At 37.3% G+C, this 20,401-nt stretch overlaps 1 protein-coding gene, 1 long non-coding RNA gene and 1 pseudogene across 5 annotated transcripts in view; 1 reads left to right on the top strand and 2 right to left on the bottom strand.

Annotated features, from left to right (window-relative positions):
- LOC120112739 (delta-1-pyrroline-5-carboxylate synthase 1-like) overlaps positions 1-12,830 on the top strand; it is a 30,096-nt gene extending 17,266 nt beyond the window's left edge. For 2 of the 4 annotated variants that reach the window (XM_039132504.1, XM_039132505.1), the window contains 11 exons: positions 997-1,083; positions 1,192-1,278; positions 1,372-1,468; positions 1,608-1,711; positions 2,674-2,749; positions 4,405-4,555; positions 4,743-4,811; positions 7,727-7,793; positions 7,875-7,945; positions 8,446-8,520; positions 12,491-12,830. In XM_039132504.1, the coding sequence (XP_038988432.1) occupies positions 997-1,083; positions 1,192-1,278; positions 1,372-1,468; positions 1,608-1,711; positions 2,674-2,749; positions 4,405-4,555; positions 4,743-4,811; positions 7,727-7,793; positions 7,875-7,945; positions 8,446-8,520; position 12,491 (885 nt within the window). In that variant the 3' untranslated portion in view covers positions 12,492-12,830. Of the gene's footprint in view, positions 1-996; positions 1,084-1,191; positions 1,279-1,371; positions 1,469-1,607; positions 1,712-2,673; positions 2,750-4,404; positions 4,556-4,742; positions 4,812-7,726; positions 7,794-7,874; positions 7,946-8,445; positions 8,522-12,490 lie in introns of those variants that run through there. The other 2 variants (XM_039132506.1, XM_039132503.1) reach the window with 1 other exon arrangement.
- On the bottom strand, positions 12,488-14,630 carry LOC120112740. The gene is made up of 2 exons (XR_005514404.1): positions 14,173-14,630; positions 12,488-13,408 (listed from the first exon to the last, which is right to left on the bottom strand). It is a non-coding gene; the product is annotated as an uncharacterized LOC120112740 (long non-coding RNA).
- Positions 14,631-16,576: 1,946 nt separating this feature from the next.
- Positions 16,577-20,108, bottom strand: LOC120112789 (annotated as a pseudogene).
- Positions 20,109-20,401: the final 293 nt, after the last annotated feature.

Raw genomic sequence — 20,401 nt, forward strand, 5'->3', positions numbered from 1 at the left:
AGAACAAAGAATGCATGGATAACTAGGTGTGCTACAAATGGAACAAAAATTTTTGTTTACTACCGTGACATCGAAGTTATATGAAACTCCTTTACAAGGCATAACTTTAATCTGCTATAACTAAGATTTTTTCTTGGATTTCGATGTATATCCCTGTTTCTGATATTCTGCAATCTCTGGGCATCTCTGTAAATGCATCCAGTATTCTGATTATCATATGATCATTCAGTCTTGTATTTAGTTTATATTTAGGTAATCATGTGGCAGTCATCCAAGTTGATTTCTTGGATGACTGCTGATGCAAGAGTTCATGTTTTTATAGAATCACATAATGTTTCATATGCCTTTGTGTTCATTGAGCCTTTCATGTTTATCTAGGTTGCAGCATCTGAAATGCATTTCAAACTTTTGCTTATCCACATAGCAGTGCCATAGGTCAATTATGTGGATGTTCTTAAGTCCAAGACTCAACTTGTTGTCAAGTAAAGGTGGTACTTGAAATTTTACCCAAAAAAAAAGGTGGTACTTGAAATGAGATACCATATGATTGCTGGGAAGTAGTAGTCAAAGGAAGCAAATTTGGAGTTATGAGGGTCTCTCACCAGTATCTGGTTCTTCAGCCTATCATAGTCACTCTTATAATGAGCCCTTTTGGTTGCATATATTAAATGTTTCTCAAAAGTAACTTGCCGTTTTATTTACTAACAACTCCTTGATAAATTTGCATCAAAATAGAATTATTTTTACTAGGTACACATATGCAAGAATGCATGTGTTCACACGTTTGTTTGTGTCTAGATTCTAGAAACCCCATTTTTGTAAATTTTGATTATGGAATTTTAATGTGTCTGCCACCTATATTTGTGTTGCTTTTCAATAGCCATATCTGTTGACCATATCTTAGATTTTATTCATACATCAGTAATTTTTATTTCTGTATATAAGTGTTATAGTTCTCATTCATTTGTCATTTTGCTTTTGGAATGATTGGTATAGATTGCATCTTTAGCAGTTAGGAGTGGGAATGGTCTTCTTTTGAAAGGTGGAAAGGAAGCCATGAGATCTAATGCAATCTTGCATAAGGTTTACTTCTTTGATACCTAGTTTCTCTAACTTGAGGATTGTCAATTTTAAATTTAGATGTTTTTCTCATTTTGTTGCAAAGTGTTTGTTTGATGTTTCTTCTGCTAGGTTATTACTGGAGCTATTCCAGATACTGTAGGTGAGAAGCTTATTGGGCTTGTTACGTCAAGAGATGAGATTCCTGATTTGCTAAAGGTAAGCTTGTTTCAGGGCAGAAGCTTAAAAGAATGTTTTTCTAAAAATTATTGGAGTTTTTTTTTTCACTTTGAAATTGCAATTTTTTTCTAGCTTGATGATGTCATTGATCTCGTCATTCCAAGAGGTAGCAATAAGCTTGTTACTCAAATCAAGGAATCTACTAAGATTCCTGTTCTAGGTCATGCTGGTAAGATAATTAATCTTGCTATACCTTAGAAGTACAATGCACTATCAGAACAACAGTCCTATTGCAAGATGCATTTTTTTTCCTATGGTTCTTTAATTTATGTTGAAGGTCAAGTTCACTTGTGGTTTCTATCCTCCAGATGGCATTTGTCATGTTTATATTGACAAATCAGCTGACATGGACATGGCAAAGCGCATTGTATTGGATGCAAAAATAGACTATCCTGCAGCCTGTAATGCTATGGTATTTTCTAATTTTTTTCAAGATGATTAGTTTGTTGCTCAATGATTTTATTTTTCCAATGCAATTGTTATCATGACTAACTATTTTTTGTTTATCGTAATTGCAGCTTATTGTGTTCTTGTACCTTGTAAATTAATTTCTCCAGGCAATTTAAACCATTAAGCCTTGTCCCAACTATATGGGGCTGGCTTTGCTATTCCTCACATGCCAATTGTTCATGTTGAGGGCCACCTCTAGTTTTACCAAGCATTTCTATCCCTTTTTACAACTTCCTTGCATGTGAGCTGAGGTCTTCCTCTCCTCTTTAGATCTTTCAACATGGATTTAACACTTTGCATTATCAGGGCCTTGTCTAATTTTGCCGCAAATGCCAATGCTACTTCATTCGATTTTCCATTACTCTTCCATCAATTAATTCAACATCTATGTTTCTTCTAATTTAGTCATCCTTAAGCTACACTGTTTTCCCTTTACCAAAAGTCTTATCTCTAGATTCTCACTTCCAACAATATTCTTTATTGCCCAACATTTTGAACCGTATAACAGATCGAGCTTAACTGCTGCCATGTCAATTCTTCCCTTAAGATGCCAGGGCATGTATTAAACTATTAATCATGTAATACGTGTATTTTTCATCTAAATCTCTATTTTTTCCCCACTTGACAGCCATAACAAGATACATTGTAGAAGCACCTCTCTCCAGTCTGTTTTTTCACTCTATTGAATTACAGGCCATTGATTCATGTAGTGGACCCCAACTAGTTTGGGACTAAAGCTTGGTTGAGTTGAGTTGAATTTCAGACCATTATCCTCTAGAACATTCTTCTATAATCCCAATTTAATATTTAATCTTGTCCTCTTCACATCAATCGAGACTGTATCATCTGGAAATAACATACAAACCTATTTTGTGAATTTATTCGCCTTTGAATTTAAGTTGCAGCTCTTTCTGCTTTTTGCAGGAAACAATTCTTATACACAAGGATCTCTTGAAGACCAAGGGGCTAAATGATCTAATAGTACAACTTAGAGGTCAAGGTATGTTGGCAACCCTCCATCAATTGAAGTTTGGCAAAATTTGTAAGGCACAGTTTTTGGGATGGATTAACATATACTTGCCACATTGTTCTTTTGTTGTATTTTTCATTGGCAAAATGTCTGATATGCATTAGTGAAAATGTGAGATGGTTCTGTTATATTTTTATAGAAAAACAGCTGCTGAACGAGATACCATACAATCACAAGCAACCTTTATTGTGAGCAGAAGGGTAGTAAGCTACAATGTGTGAATGGACAGGTGCAAAAGTTGAAGTCTGATACGTAATGAAATGTTTGAAGATCCATTCCTAGAATATTTAAATATTAAAAGTACTAGGTGTAAAAGCAAAATTAAGAAAATAAACTTTCCATCATTTCTGTGGCATTATTTTGAAGTACATTTTCTTGCTTCTTTACTTTTCTAATAATTTAATAGATATAAATTTATGTGCCGTTATTTTTCTAAGAGTTGAAACATTGACATGTGGTGGTCTGGTATCATGGAACTAGAAATCTTTGTTCGGATGGTTCTGAGAACCCAGGTAACAGCATCTTGATTCTTAGAAGTACTAGTCAGTTTGATGTGAGTAATTTCACCATTTGGATTTTGTTCTATATCTATTGAGAGATACAAAGAGTAAAAAATCTTCACTGAAAAAAATGTTGTGCACCAATATACTTCCCTTTGGATTAGTTACTACTCAGAGTTCTAGTATTTTGTTTCTGGATTTCTGCGGTTGAGTCATAGAATTTCTAAGTTTCCGCATTACAGTGGTTCATTTATAGATTTTGTCATGGAAAAAGTTTGATCCACAATGTACAAACTCTTCTATATTACACTATTCCAGAAAGCATGGCATCACCCAACGAATGATTCACTTGGAAACTCGTTAACTATCCTCCTATTGATGTCTTGAAGCTCTGATATGCCTGGATAGTTTTTTTTTATCCGGTACTACTTTGCAGCTGTTTCTTAGGTTTGTTTAATTATTTATGTAAAATAGGGATTAAAGGGTTGTACTTTACATTTTCCTCCAGAGTAGAAAGGCATGCTATTGCAGTGTTATTTGCGTGTACTCCATAAAGAATATTCCAAATAATTTAGTGTGGTTTAAGATTTTACCTACTGAACAGCATGATCTTTCTCTGATAAATAATGCATTTTATCATATTAGTATTTTAGATGGCTATTATCCAGGCCTTTTGCTCTTTTAGTACAATTCCTGCTAAAACTACATAGTTTGTTTTGAGTTCATGATTTAGGAGTTGCATCAAATGGGAAAAAGGAAATGTGTAATCATACTGCCTTTCTGTTTATTGGTTCCATAGGGTATTTTTGAGAATGATAGATAAACTGGAGTGCACCTATACCAAAGCAGACTGTAATCATCACTTGTTGAGAGACTTCACAAACTACTAAATTTGTTCTGATATGTATGATGGATCATCATGTAACTCAGTTTTTGGCATCGGCAATCCTCTTAGATCATGTTTAGGAATGGACATCCTTGTTGGACTGAAAGGAAAATATTGCTTAAAAGAAATCAGCACATGATCAACATCTAAGATATTCATCCATGTTTAAAAACATAGTCATAAAAATTTCCTTGAACTCAATTTTTCTGTGGTAATTCTTTATCCATTTCTCATTGCAGGGGTTACTCTTTATGGTGGACCTAGAGCAAGCATTGAATTAGACATTCCACAGGCACATTCATTTCATCATGAGTATAACTCGATGGCTTGCACTATTGAAATTGTTGATGATGTACATGCTGCAATTGACCATATACATCGTCATGGAAGGTATGTTTTAGCATCTCTGCAGCACCTGTGTTTCCTAGCCTTATTTTCAGCAGGGGTGTGTTTCTACTCGGTTTTCATTGCCATCTCAATCACATAATAGTGTTTTCAGTATTTAGACTAATGCAAAAGTATCTTCAATATCAGACACTCTGAAAATTTATTGTTCTGTTCCCTTGGTATTCTCCAGTGCACATACTGATTGCATAGTTGCCAAGGATCTTGATGTGGCAGGGATTTTTCTCCGTCAAGTTGACAGGTACGACAAGGGAAGTTGTTACCTTTTCATGTGGTTTATTAAGTTGCATCCATACCTTTCTTTCCTATGCATCCTTTCCTGGGCTGCATTTTACATTTTAAACATTTGCCTTTTCAAGAAAGAAAAGATTTCCTCTTGCTTATTTGAATCATCTGCTAGTTAAATTTTATTTCAAGTATTACATATTATACTCATTAACTACTGCATGCTTCCATTTCTTGGTTGGACATTTGCTATGTTATACTCCAATAATATTGAAACAGACTCATGAAGCATTGCTTTGCAATTTTGAAATCCTATATGGATTCACATTGCCCTATATTTTAATTATTTAGATCAGTATTATGTGGGTTATCTGGTTTTGCGCTTTCAATCAACTCATTAGAAGGTCATATTTATTTAGTTGTTGGTCTTGGTCAGGCCCATTTTGACAAGTCGGCATGATCTGGTTTAGAAATGAGCAATTTAGGCAAAAAGACTAAAGAACAAAAAAGGTTGAGAGAGAGAGAGAGAGAGCAGGGATAAATATAGAAGACTTAAATGGGAATAGAGATTTTCTTTTTTTTTCCCTCTTGAAAATCATCTCTATGGTGGACTACACCCTGGATAGGAGATTCATATAGTGATCCTTAAACTTCTAGATTTGAACATTGAAAATGATTTTGAGCTCAGTTCAGTCCAAACTGGTTTTGCCACTCAGTCTACCTAGTTGAATAATGTTATTTTTATATAGTGTATTTGTATTTGCAGGAATTCTGTTTTATAGTGTTTTAGAATTTGGATGGGTCAACCAGGTTTACCTGCTCGAGCTGCCACAGTCAAAAGTGGTGCAGGTTGGGTCCAAATCTGAGGTTCTGCAAAACATGTTCAAACCACCCAGGTTTGGATCGAATGATCTGAAGGTCAATTGGTTTATTGGAACTCTGACCCCAGTTACTCATCATTACTCTGGACTCAAGCATTGACTTGTGCAGCTGTGGTGGCTGTCTTGGCAACAGAGAGGGTTTATACTTTTTCCCTTTCTTGAGAAAGATGCATATGGAGCTTAATATTAGGGTTAGATAGGTGCAATTTGGGATTGGGATCCTAAATTAGGGCATACAAACTAAGGTTCCCTTATGTGCCTTTTGTTTGGGGATAAGTAAGTGCATGTCGAATAGCTGATGGAATCAAAGAACATGTTTAGCCTTTGATTGAAATGATAGCTTGTGACCTGGCCATCAAAATGGCCTAAGCTGGGCCAACAATTTAAAATCACTGGTTTTGTTCCTTCAAACACACATCAACATTCATAACATAATGCTGTAGCGGTTAGTTGCTTGCTTCTTGTTGTCATATGGTAGCTTCAAGTCTTGACATGTGCAAGCACCCTTTTTTTGAAAATGCTACGAATCATATTAGTATCGAGACCTGCTTGTTCATCCAAACCATATGGTCCAGTCATTTTGAGTCATTTCCATACTATTATTTGGGTTTACCCATTGTACTAATTTAACCAACTCTTATTAGGTTGGACCCCAATCTGACCAATTGGACTGATCTTGATTTTTAAGACTTGATCAACCCAAATTGTTGGGATTTGGCTTGTTCTTTGGCTTACAAGTCTTTTATCTGAGAAGGATATGTGTACAACTTAGTTTTGGAACTTTGTTTCTCTTGTAATTTTTCCTAGGGGGGGCAATTGTCATGTTTGATTGATATTCTTGTGCTTCCTTGAGCTCTTTGGTGCCAATTTGTCAACCTGTAAATAAGCTAAAGTGTGTCCCGGCATGGGACTAAACCTTCAAATTAAGGCACACCAACTAGAGCCTGTTGGAAAAAAAAATATAAAAAATAAAAATAAAACATCACTAATATGTTATCTATTGGTGAGACAAGAGGTGCATGTGGAAGGGGTGGATGTGGAGGTGACTAATCATGTTTGGTATTTGTAGGATACTAGGATATGTTATCCATCTGCTTATTAATTTGTTTACAAGTTTCCTGGTGGTGGTGGCTGCAGTTACTACGGTTGGAAGAAGGGGGGCTTGGTTTAATGTGATGACACTCAACTGCAGGTCTCTTGGGGTGGGCAGAGTGATGGGAATAAGAAATCATCGTTTCAGAAGTTTTAACTAGATAGGGTGGGGATAGTGAAAAAAAGTTGACATCCATACAAATGAATGTGATGTTCTCTTGTTTTCAAAGAGTTCACATCATAAAATTAAGCTAAGCTAGGGGCCCTAGTATTTATTGAAGCCTTTTCAAATATTTACATTTCTAAAGTGCTTTTTTTCGAACTATTTAATTAAGCATGTGATAGCACATGTTCTCAGGTTTATGATGGAACAGCATAGATAGCTTTTATTTTCTGAATTTAGTTTTTCTTTTCTCCTTTATTCATAAATTGAGTCTCTTAGTACACCTCCATTCTCTCCTTTTGGATTTTATTGCATGTGTCTATGAGCGAGAGTGAAAGAGAATTTCTTATAAGAAAATGAATGTCTTCCCCTTTACCAAAAGTTACAAAAGGATTTTTTCCTCCCTTTTCTGATTCTTTTTTACTCTCCAGAAGTTCTGTATTTACCTTTTTTTTTGCCTGCAATATGTTAATTCTTGATGAATAATTATATTTTGTTTGCTATGTCATGAACTCGGATTATTGGGACATTCTTATTTGTCCAGATATATGTTTTGTTATTGGCTTGTAGCTGGGTATATGCATGATTATTCATTGGATTAGTTACCAATCAAAACATTATGGTTGATTTGGTTGCTAAGTTATATTACTGTTACCAACGACCGATTTCAGTTTATCACTGTTCTATTTTAAATTTCTTTTATGATTATTTGCAAAAAGTAGCGCCAAGTTTCATGTCTTGTTGAGTTTATAAGGCATAAAGATTATGATTTTTTTTCTTTTCCAATCCCAACAGTGCTGCTGCTTTTCACAATGCAAGCACACGCTTTTGTGATGGGGCTCGTTTTGGACTTGGTGCAGAGGTACGTGGAACAACTTGTTCGAAATGTCTTAGTTACATAATTTATTGCCCTTTCATTAAATCTTGTTTGTGGCATTTGAAGGTTGGTATAAGTACAGGTAGGATACATGCTCGAGGCCCTGTTGGTGTTGAAGGACTGCTAACCACACGATGGTACATGCCAGATGATGTTACTTTTCTTGCATCTTGTGATTTTTCTGCTTTTCGTGGTTTCTTCTGGTTTCTTAAGATAACCCGAGCATTCATTCGAGAGTATTTGCTTTTAATATAATAGCCAAAAGAAACTAAAGTAATTGACAAATAGCATAGAGGAGGAAGAAAATGAGTGAAGAAATTATAATCTGCCGGGTCGCAAACCATGCTTAGTAGAAGTGGTTGTCAGAAAATTTTAGGACTTTGCCATTCTGTTCTCATGGATGTGTTATTATTTGATAACTTTGGCATGATAGAGTTCATGCTTGTTCTTCATATTACTATGGCTTTGCCCTCAGAGCCATCTTTTTTATAGATACCCTATATGACTGAGACAGGATAGCTCATCCTATCAAGTCCTCTTTCTTTCAGTATATATTTTGTCCATTTCTTTTCAAAACATGTCTGGATATCCTTATGCATGTATTCCAGCTTAACTGTGTTATCTTCATGATGTGAAGGATTCTAAGAGGAAGCGGGCAAGTGGTGGATGGAGATAAAGGGGTGATCTACACCCACAAGAATCTTCCACTTTAGTAAGTTTCAATCATACCTTCTCGCATGATGCTAATTATTTTATTCTAACGAATCTAATATATTTTAAAGATTGTGCTTTGATTATATCGAATTACAATTTTGTGAAACATTATGGACAAGGAATGTGGCCCTTGATAGGAATAGATGAGGGAACGTGATTTACAGAAGGTGATGAGATAAGGGTTGTTGGTTATTGTTGTAGAGGTTGTTTTTCAGCATGGCAATAACTTCCTAATTTGTGTATAGAGTAATTGTAGTTATTCTATCAAATAAGACAGATGCTTTATCACAGAACATCAGATTAAAAAGAGAGATAAGTCCTTTAGCATAGAAACTACAAGTAAACAAAAAAAGAACTTACATAATGATTTCTGTGTATGTATTATAACATAGTGTACATATAATGTGCATTTTATATTATATTCTGACTGCACATCTTATTGGACTCAGGACAAACTTATTTTGAGGATTTAATGTGACGCATTTTTGGAATCTTAAGAATGTCAAAGTTCTTTTTTTTTTTTTACTTCCAAGTAAGATAATCAATTTGTCTTGACGTTTGATATTATCTAAAGTACATTTGAAATTGCTGGCATAAAGTTTTTCTCCTTTCTTTCCTTTTTTCCTAGGGTGTTTTTTTAAAAAGGATTGGGGGGGGGGGGAGGTTATTTTTCCTAATGTCTAGACTTTCTTGATGTTGTGCTCAAGCATATCTAACTAGCCCTCATTTTTGTGAATGAATTGATATTCAGTTACGGAGTAGCTAGTTTATGCCTCGTAGTGATTAGCATTATATAGATTCATATTCATGTGACTATAGTTTTATGCTAGTCGTCAACCTACCGTAACCTTCCTCCTTTATCCAGGCTTGGGACTGGCTATGTATAAAATATAGGTGGAGTTTAACCACCTAATATACATCAGTAGTTTAGATATATATATTAGCAGATGGAAAATACTAAAGAAATAGTAACCCGAGTATTAAGTGGTGAAATTTGCTAGAGAAACAAATCGCTTTTAATGATAGAGTATTGAAGGAAGGAAAATGGGGTTAAAATAGGAATATGAATACCATGTGGGAAGAGATTGTTAACAATATTAAGAAAGTAGCTATAGAGGTACTAGGATATTGAAGAAAAAAATGCCCGCCAGCAAGAAAACTTGATGGTGGAATGAAAAAAGTCCAATTGGCGGTTTGGGCTAAAAAAGAGTGCTATAGAAGACTACCTAAATGTAGGAATCAAGAGGTATGCGAAAGCTATAAAGTTGGCTAAGAAGGCAGTTCAGAAGGCGATACAATAGGCTAGATTCAAAGTGTATGGAGGGTTATATTGTAGATTAGAAATTAAGGGTGAAGCAAAAGATATCTATAAGATTGCAAGATTAAGAGAGAGAAAAACTAGAGACTTGATTGAAGTTCAATGTATGAAATATAAAAATAAATAAAGTTTTAGTTAAGGAGAACGAGATCAAAGAAAGATGGATTTATTTTGATAAGCCATTAATGAAAGTTATATAAACAATTTTAGGATGTTTTACTAGTTCTGTCGAGGATAGAAATGTTAGGTATCTACATAGAATTAGGATATTTGAGGTAGGAAGCTATGAAAAAGATGAAAATAGGACAAAAAGTTGGACCAAATGAAATTCTTACTGTGTTTTGGAAGTGATGAGGTGATATGGGAGTAACTTGGTTGACTAATTTATTTAATAAGATTTTAAAGACCAAGAAGATGCTTGATGAATAGAGGAAGAGCATTATATTACCTATTTATAAGATTAAAGGTGATATTTGAAATTGTTTTAACTATTGTGGCATTAAAATTGTGACCATACAATGGAATTTTGGGAGAGGATGATTGAGCACAAATGGTGGAACAAAAATATTAGAAAATCAATTTGATTTTATGCCAAGAAGATCGATTACGAAAGCTATTTTTCTTTTTTGGATGTTCTCAGAGAAATACTGAGAAAAGAAACAAAATCTTCAAAGGGTTTTTATTGATTTAGAGAAAGCATATGATAGAGTCTCTTAGAAGCCTTATGGTGGGTGTTAGAAAAGAATGGAGTTTTTGTTAGTTATATTAATGCGATTGAGGACATGTATAATGGAGTGATTTCTAGTATGAGAATTACTGGTGGTAATACAGTGAGTTTCCAAACACAATTGGTTTACACTAAGGATTTGCTTGAAGTTCTTACATTTTTGTGCTAGTTATGAATGAGCTTACTAGGTATATTCGGGACGACATTTCTTGTTGCGTGCTATTTATGGATAATATAGTCGTATAGATGAAACTAAGTTTAGAGTTATTTGTAAGTTGGAATTATGGAGGAGTGCATTAGAATTTGAGGATTTCAGGTTAAGTAAGATTAAGACAGAATACATGGAATACAGTTTTAGTAAAATTAGAAAGAGATGAAGATGGCATGATAATTGAGGATCATGAAGTTCTTCAAAGTGAGTATTTTCGGTAGGATTTGATTATTCATAAGAAATGTGGGATTAAAGAGGATGTTATCCATAGGACTAAAGCAGGGTGGATAAAATGGAGTAATGTAGCTGGGATATTATGTGATGGTAGCTGGGCTTCAAGATGTAACTGGTTCAAAAGACGAGTCACATCATTTAGGATGGCAATTTTGTCTGCCCATAGAGGCCTTCCAGGATCCAAAATGGAGCACAAGTCTGTAAACCTAAACACACAGCATTAAACAATCGGTTACAAAGTACAGGCATGACATATTTACAAACTGAAAAATCGGTAAATATGCCCATATATAGGCCCATGAATGCAAAGTACAGGCACGGCATATTTACATACTGAAAAATCGGTAAATATGCCCATATATGGGCCCATGAATGCACTGCACAAAATGCACACATGGAAGAAGAAGAAACTGATTTCCTCCAAAAGAAGGTTTTTTAAATGAAATTTTTTGATCAGGTAACATCAGACATTAAGTTGAAAGGTATTTATTTGCTCTCGAGTAAATTATATGAGCCACTACTTAGATTTGGCAGGACAATATTTCTTTGTTCTCCTTATCATGGTTACATAATGATGCATCCTGCCTTAAACTAATGAAGGATCAAACTCAACAGATGCTGTTCTTTATATAGCACAGATGAGAAGATATCCCACGAACCCATATTGGAAAAGAAAGAACCAACTAGGATATTATTATACAAAGGAGTTGCACATGGATAGAAAGGAAAGAGAAAACACTTGGTCTACAAATAACACATATACATAAGTCACTGGCATCATGTTACATAAAATTCAGTAATCAGCAATATCAATTCCCCAAATTGGTGAATATGCGTCGTCTTAAGCCTAGCATCAAGACTGCCTTCTGCATTACAATATATAGTGAACCACCTGGTGGGGGAATTGCTCTGGCTCTCCAAGAACTAGCATCTGTTGTTACATAAATAATTCAGCTCAAGTTTACTACTAGTCATAAGCATTGAGATTAGCAAAAAGCCATTTATCCCATTAAATACATCTACAGCCATCTTTGATCACAAGAACGCACACTTATTCTGAACTACCCTCTTAAAAGTATGAGATTAAACCCAATAGCTTGTTTCAAAGCCAATCATCAATGTCTGACAAGCTATAACGCAATAGTTAGCAATGCTTTCCTGACAAGGACAAGCTGAATTTATAAGGGTTACTGAAAGCCCCTGTAAGACAAAGCATCTCTAGTTTTCCTATGTCAAGCTTTCACCATTAGTTCTGACCAGCAAACAGATTTTGGCTTCAAAGCTCTAACATTCAATGATCTGCAAAAATCACAGAGTCGTTTACCTACTCTTCCAAGGATTTCTTGTTTCCACAAATAATACACGTTCTTGAAAATTTATAAACATGAATATACATACCGGATGATGATCAATAGTTAACTATGCCATTCAGATTTATCTTTAGTTCTTCACTAAACATCATCCCTTGTATATGACAGGTTTACGGTTATCATGGAGAAAGCAATAATTTCTCAAGATAGCAGCGTGCCACCCACGTCTTCAAATGCAATAAAGCAGCATTAGCACCCCTTAAAGTTTTGACATGATTAGAAGAAACAACTACCTCTTATTTGCTTGTATAATTTTGATATTATGGTCGACTATATAAGCACTGTAATTGCAAAGATGTGATCTTAAGGTAACCCTTTGCTTCATCCTAGATGTGCTGGAGGTCAAACTTGCCTCTTACTTGTGGAGGACCATAATTTTTTATTACATACTCTTGTCAGCAAGCATCGTATTTTCTCGGGATTCTTAAGCGGACGCTAGAGTTCTACATCGTCACCTTTTCTTGGCTCGTCTCTTAATTTCAGAGGTTTCAGTGCATTTGTCATATTTTTCCTTGAAGATGCCACTGGGCTAGGACAATGACATATATCACAGGATACTTTCCTGTCGATAAATTGCATACTGCCATTTCTTTTTTTTTTTTCCTTTTGGAAGGTAGACAAAATACACAAGGCTTAGCAAGTTCATACTAAATACAATAGGCACATACACACACGCGCACGTACGTGCATAGCGTGCGTGCGCACACGCATATATATATTAAAATAATATGGTTAGAGAAAATGTTACAAAACTGAACTAGTTACTAAACAAAGCATACTGGTTTAGTAACAAACAATTAAATAGCCAAAATAGAGTACAAGGCAAGGAAAGGCAGATAAACAAACATCAGACAATATTTATGGCTGGAAAAAGCATAGAAACAAACATTGATATATTTATTGACTTCCCCTTTTGATGGTACGCGGTAAAACAAGGATGGTAGGATCAAAACACATTTGTAGTCGGGAAGTGAAAGCTGGCTTGTACCGTTTCTTAAAGCAAGCATCACCTGCACGGTGGTCCTCCTGCGAAACGCGAAAGCCAAGGATCATGCTGTTGATATAACAATAAAATGAATAATAACATAGAAGCATAGCAGTACTTGGAAAACGAAAAAAATGCTCTCTAATGCTATGGAACATAATATCAATAAACAAGTTGGCCAAGCAGCTGAATTGTAAGAAATTTCGTTCTGCAGTCTTTTCTAGAATTTGTTCACCTTTCATCCAAACAGAATGTAATTGGGGCTTTGTGCTTAAATTCATTTCACTTACCCTAAATTACTATCACGACATTGTGATACTTGAACTTGAAAAAGGAAACCTTATACCTCTAAAGTGCTTACGGAAATGATATAAATTCTATTCAAGAAGCAAAGAAGCACTTCTGAAAATTAACTCAAATATCTCCTTTGTTAGTTGTTTGATATTTTTTTCCAACTATTAAAATTGGCCACCAGATAAAGCGATTTGAGGTGCTTCACTTAAAAATTTCAACAAGTCAAAAACCTGAGCTCCGTTCGTCATCGAAGAGACCTCATGATTCAACTACTATAAGGGCAAAATGTACAAAAGAGATAAGTGTTTTGACATCTTTGGCTCAAAAAATTTTAGCTCAAGAAAATCCAAGAAAACGAATAAATTTCAAAGGAGAAGATAAAAATAGATAACAACATTAATTGACTAAAAAGATTCCAGTTCATTAATTACATGACAGGGATGGAAAACAAAAAAACTGAAGCAATCACATCAAAAAAAAAAGAGGAAAGAAAAAGAAAGCGATAGATTACCTTGAGGCGCTGGTGCCGTCGACGATCACGGGATCCCAAATGAAATTGCAGGCAGCAACCTCCTCGACAAGCCTATTCATCCACCGTTTTTCCGAACCGAACCCATCTTCCCAAAATCCCCTTCTCGAAATTTAAAGAAACTGCTACCGATTGGCTTAATTAACAAAATAAATTCGTAGCAGAAAAATTAAAACAAAAAAACCCCAAAATTAGAGAGAAAGAGAGAAGTCGAAGGAAGGTAGGAGCAGAAGCGGCGACCAACGATTCAATATCTTTGGAGAGATTTAAAAAGGGAGGGATGGAAATGGAGAGAGCAGTGGAGAATGGTAACGGGGTGATGCAGAGGGCGCGAGTTAGATTGAGCCGTTTCCGGCGTCCTTTTTTTTCTTCAAAAAAAAAAGTGATCCCGCTCCCCAAAAGACGCACCGCCAATCGGGTTGGATCAAAAATCCATCAATGTACCCATTCGATTGGATCTAAAATCCATCAATATAGACTTAAGCTGAATCGTAGGCATACCTATTGTTGGGAGAAAAACCCCAAGTCATACCACCACGGAGGCGCTCGGCCGAAAAGCGCCGACCGGAAAAGTGCTCGGCCAAAGAGTGCCGACCAGAGAGCACCAACCAGAGGGGTGCTCGGCTAGAGAGCGCCAATCCGAAAAGATGCTCGGCCCAAGAGTGCCGACCGGAGCGCCAAGAGGTGCTCGGACCAACCAACACGTCCCAAGTAGGGATGCTCGGCTAGAAAGAGCCGACCAGAAGAACGCCGACCAGAGAAGCGCTCGAACTAGGAAGCGCCGACCAGAGACAGCGCCAAATAGAGGCGCTCGGCTAGAAGGTGCTCGCCCAAAGGGCGTCGACCAGAAGTACTAGAAGCAACCCCGCCACAGGGCGCTCCTCTGGGCGACCAGCTCGGCTCGGCACCCTTGCCGAGCCGATGCCTTAACTAATACTCCTCCCCGCCAAGCTTTCTCGAAAGGTCCGGCGGCTATACACGCGACTCTACTATAGCCTGCCACTATCTCCAAGCCATCAAGGCATAAGATCTCTGCAGGTATTCGGCACGACCTGCCATTAATGCATGAGACTCCCTCAAGTCTTCGATGCACCCAGTCATTTAATGAGCACGGCCCAAGACGATCTCCGGATTACTGAACCATCAGAGCGTATGGCTCTCCCTGACCGCCGGTTCATTCGGTAATAAATGCACTTACCATCCACGGACCCCAGGCCCACCACAGCCGGCGGTTCAACCACTCCAACAGGTCCGATCGACCGTGACAACTCCCTGATTCCGGTCCGATTCGGTCCCGTTCTCCACTACGCCATTAATGGGCCAAATCGTGCCCAATTATTACAAAAGAGGACAAACCTCCTGTCACCTCCCAGGTAACAAAAATCCTTCTATAAAAGGAAACCTGGGGGGAAAAGGAGGGGGCCCCCCCGGACAGAACCCTCCTGGACCGGGTGAAAAGAAGCAAATAGCACAGACACAATGGAGGATATCACCCTCTTCATCTTCTTCATCTTATCCAAATATTCCTGCTGTCTTCTCCATATACTCTCTTCCTTTCTCTCTACACATATCTGCCCCCCTCTGACTTAAGCATCGGAGGGCCGGCGCCGGGGAGCCCGGCCACCGGCTTTTTGCAGGACTTACACCCCTCCAGGAGGACGTCACCAGTCGGCGCGCCGCCGACCACCGTCCCTGCAGCGAAGCTCCTCCTTCCCCGGCTTCGCAGTAGCCCCCGAGTCCAATTTCCAGCAACACCTATCATCTATCGGATCGATGCCGAACCGGCCTACGCAACAAACGGATGCGCTCCCTATAGCGAACCGGTGCAAACCAACTGGTTGAGGCTTGGTACGATCATCTTATTAAATTAATAATCCAAATAGATTTACAGTGAGCTAAATCTAAAATTAGATGAGTTAATGGATAGCATTGCCAACCATAATGATAAAAAATTAGCATTACCTTCCTATTGACATAAAAATTCCAATCTATTTATGAGCTCCAACATAAGTTGTAAATGGTATGGGAATATACTTGGCAGGCCTAAACTGCACTCTCATTAAAAAAGATCACTGCTTAATTTATCAATGATACGTGAAAGTTGGCAATTGGTTGTGCGGTATCTGAGACGCTCGTCCATACATCGACACTCCTACTTTATATAGCAATGAGGTGACTGATAGTATTATAGCAATACTCTTTAAGTCATCACCGTGCAATGCAATAAGTACGCTATATGTCTTTACGAACGAAAATGTTCATCACCGTGTAATGCAGTAAGTGCCAGTACATCATCTACTAATAAGGAACCGAGCAAGAACGGCAAGGAATTCAAAGAATCAAGAGAAACTTCTCTACATAAAATGATCAATCTCCTGCACCTGTGTGAGTTCAACTATGTACATATATTAATTGACAAAACTGAAATCTATGATGCCTGCACACAATTTCTGGTGACAAAATCTCACCTGGATTTTCTAAATTATCGGCTCTATTTTGCCCTTTTCTCATAAACGTAGCACATACATCAACAGAACCGAATCTACCAATACTTCAGACGATCCTCTAGTCCTAGGCCTGCTTACACGTTGATCGGCTGCTATGTAAAAATCCAATTATCACAAACTATTTGCACACTACAAATTTTGATTATTCTGAAAGCAGAAAACACCCCAAAAAAGGATTATAATTTGCTCGAAATCCCTGGTGACACTTCAAAGTAACTGGCGGAGCTGTTGGTTTTCCCTTCGCAGCGACTGTACTTCTTTCATCAACTCATCTTGCTTTTCTAGGATTGAGGTTAGCAAGCCCACCATTGCGGTCTGTCATGATCATAAAAACATGAGGTGACACACTGTTAAGAGATGGCAGCAATAGGATTATCATCATTATAAGGGTTACCACTAGATGTGTATATATACAAGGTAGAAGCAGTAAGTACATTACAGGAAACTTTTAACTTAAAAATTTGCATAGATTTAAGTGTGAGAACCATCGTCAAGATGTTTCGAGCCATTTACAACACAAGCCATATATGGCCTTGGCAAGAAGAGTGCTACATACAGGTTTAGGGTCAAAAGAGTGGACCAACTTGCTTAAATGGAGCTGCTGCAAGTGATTTTAAAGACCATTTCTCTCTTGATTGCTTGAACAGAAAAGGTGTGTAAGAGCAGATTTGGATGAGGAAGCAAGACACCTTAGGACTCAGAATTTAGGACGTCAAAGCATCTATATAAGAAAGCACTTGTTCAGGCATTGCATAAAAGTAATACATATTGTAGGAATACTTAATATAGTAGTTGTAATTATGATTAAACCAACTGATCTTAATAAAACATGGCATCAACTGAATATATTTAATTTTTGGGGCAAGATTTCAAAAGGTGTAGGAAAATAGGAAGATGGTTTCAGGTACTGAGGTTTCCATTTTGGAGGACTGGACCATATACATAACAACCAATGCAAAGTATAATACTATGATCTGTATAACTGAGCTAAATTGATGGGATAACACTTGCTCTTTATGTTTCTGTTAACAGGAATACAAAGCATTATAACTCCCATTTAAATTGGTAAAGCTCAGCCAAGATTGCCATGATTCTCGTAGGTTATGCCATTTTGCTCTTTCTAATACTAGATATCTTGTATCTCATGCTAAAATATGAATCAAGGCATCAGCTTTCTAAAATCAGAGGCATATGCGTGAGAAAGGAGTCTGCCATCCTAGCTAGTGTAAAGTTTATGGCTGAAAATGCAATAGGTTCTTTTTTAACAAAGATGTAATGCATATTTATGCCAAAGAATTCTAAAAAAGTGCTTGCATACCAGATATGTCAGAAAAGCTAAAAATAAATCATCATTATGATCTACCTCCTGCATATGGAATTGTCTTAGCAGCTCAATGTGAAGATTCCTCACATCTTCATGGATCGACTTCTGCAGAGATCCCAAAGTTCTCTTCAAGAGTGTGCTGGACTAGCTGAAGTGAAAATGAAGAAGTTCCTTGTTGATCTGTTGGCTGACCTCAATGCTCGCATAGATTGAGATGACACTCCCTGCCACAACAAAAATTATGCACAAACATCAACTTTCTCATGCAATTTCGTATAGTGCTGTATAAGCGATGTATTACATGTGTATGTGTGGGCATGCATGTCTAATTACATTGATTGCAGGAAGGGCTCCCGGTCCCCGAGGCATTTGCATGCTTCTTGCCCCGATAGCAGGCTATTTAGCAATTCTTCTCTAGTTTCTGCTCCTGTTTTCTTTGATTTTGGTGAACCCACTGCTGAAGCTATTCCCTCACTGAAGGAAGAGGTGGTGCTTATTCTCTCAGGCATATGTGGAATACCTCCGAGGGAAAGTTGATAGTGACGTTCCTGGCAACTCAAGATAGATGATGATGATGATGGCATCATTTTAGTCCCTAACGATGTGGAAACAGAGCTAAGATGGTAAGCAGATGAGGATTCCATGATTACTGAAGAATTTGCATGGTTTAAGGCAAGTTTATTCTGCATATTTGTAAAACTTGTGCTAGAAATTGTTGCAGAGTTCTTGGAGTGACTGGACGATGAAGATGAATCTTGCAAGCCTGCAAATATTGGTCCAGTGGCTAATGACACAGAAGGCACAAAGCGTGACAGTGAAATGGCTGCGGTGAGTTAATTTGTCCAGCAACCATTTCCACCCCAGGCTTCAGGAGTTGAAGAGAAAGATGATGTTCACCCTTTGAAGAGGCAACTTGTGTGGCAGCTTGAATGATATAACAGAAGAACTGTCCTGCAATGTGATGATCAAATTCAATTAGAACTTTTCCATGGGCTCACTGAATTATACCAAATAGAATGATATGGCCATAAGGTCTACAGAAAGAATAAGAAAGTGACTGCTGCCGGATGCCAGAATGCTTTTTCACTTACATCTCTTTACAATGTCTCACATGTTTCCAAAACACTTACATATGTTAGCAGGAAAAAGGAACGGCGCCGAAAAAATAAATTCAGTCAACTAGAGTCATTCTCTATGAGGACCATATATCTTCTAAATCGTCTGGTCAATCATGAGTTGCCCTTCATATGATAGGAGCTGATATTTGAGTCTAGTCACCAAATTTGCAAGCCATTTAAAAGGAAGATGGTGCCAAACCTGTTGCAGTGGGTTGAGGTGTTTTAGCTGATGGATCATACCAGCATAGTGCCAATAGTTGCAGTCATGATCATGGTAGACAGAGATATACACTTCACTTCACACCTAGAGCTGCCCCTTTTTACATAAGCAATATCGAACAAGAGTAAGAATCACAGTATTAAACCTGTGTTGGATGTTTGAATTTGATCTCCAATCTGATATTGGATGAGAATCAGTGCTGCCTTCAAGTAAAGGGAAATCTCCTAAGTGAAGAAAGGAAAAACACTGCCCAGATTTTCTTGTCATTGGGCATGTATAGTCTGTGTTGGCTGGGTCACCTCACGGTCATCGCCACCCAATTGCCCAAGAGCTAAGGTGTAATTGGCTGAACAGCGTGGCCACGACATAGCGGAGAAATATATTGCAACATAACCATATCATCATCCTTTAAGTTATAACTAGACCGAGGTGCATGTAGCTTTGGCAAAGATCCACTTGACCAAAGTCGACTCCGCTGTGGAGTTTCCTCTACAGCAGGTGTTGCTGATATTGACCCATTAGTGCTTGCTGTCAAAGAAGAGCGAAAGCTAGGCATCGTTGCAGAAGGGAAACTCAATGCTGCCATAGAAGGCAGGGGATCTGGCATAAGAACAGAGTCCTCACTGGTACCCCCAAGAAGAGCAACTTCAGCAGTGCAACTATTCTCATTTACAATGACAGGCTTTGATCTTTGCCAGCACAAACTTGTAACTGCCTGATAAGAAGATGAAAATAAAAATAAAAAAAAGGATACTAGATCCAATCATAATGGATGTATGTGCAGAACAAATTACAAGAAGGCCATTTTACCATGATAGAAGGATTACTATGTGGAACACAAAATACTCAAGAAGTAATCACATATGTTATCTGAAAGAAACCCAATTAAGAAGGTGCTATTAAATATAAAAACCATTAATAATGTGTGGTTATGGTAGCAAATTATGTACACACGAGTTATTTCACATATAATAGGTAGTGATCAGATTTAAATGGCAATAAAAACTTACTGCAAAGATGTCATTAGCAAACAAAATGGTTA

The sequence above is a fragment of the Phoenix dactylifera genome, chromosome 12, assembly GCF_009389715.1.
Source record: "Phoenix dactylifera cultivar Barhee BC4 chromosome 12, palm_55x_up_171113_PBpolish2nd_filt_p, whole genome shotgun sequence".
NCBI classification, from domain to species: Eukaryota; Viridiplantae; Streptophyta; class Magnoliopsida; order Arecales; family Arecaceae; genus Phoenix; species Phoenix dactylifera.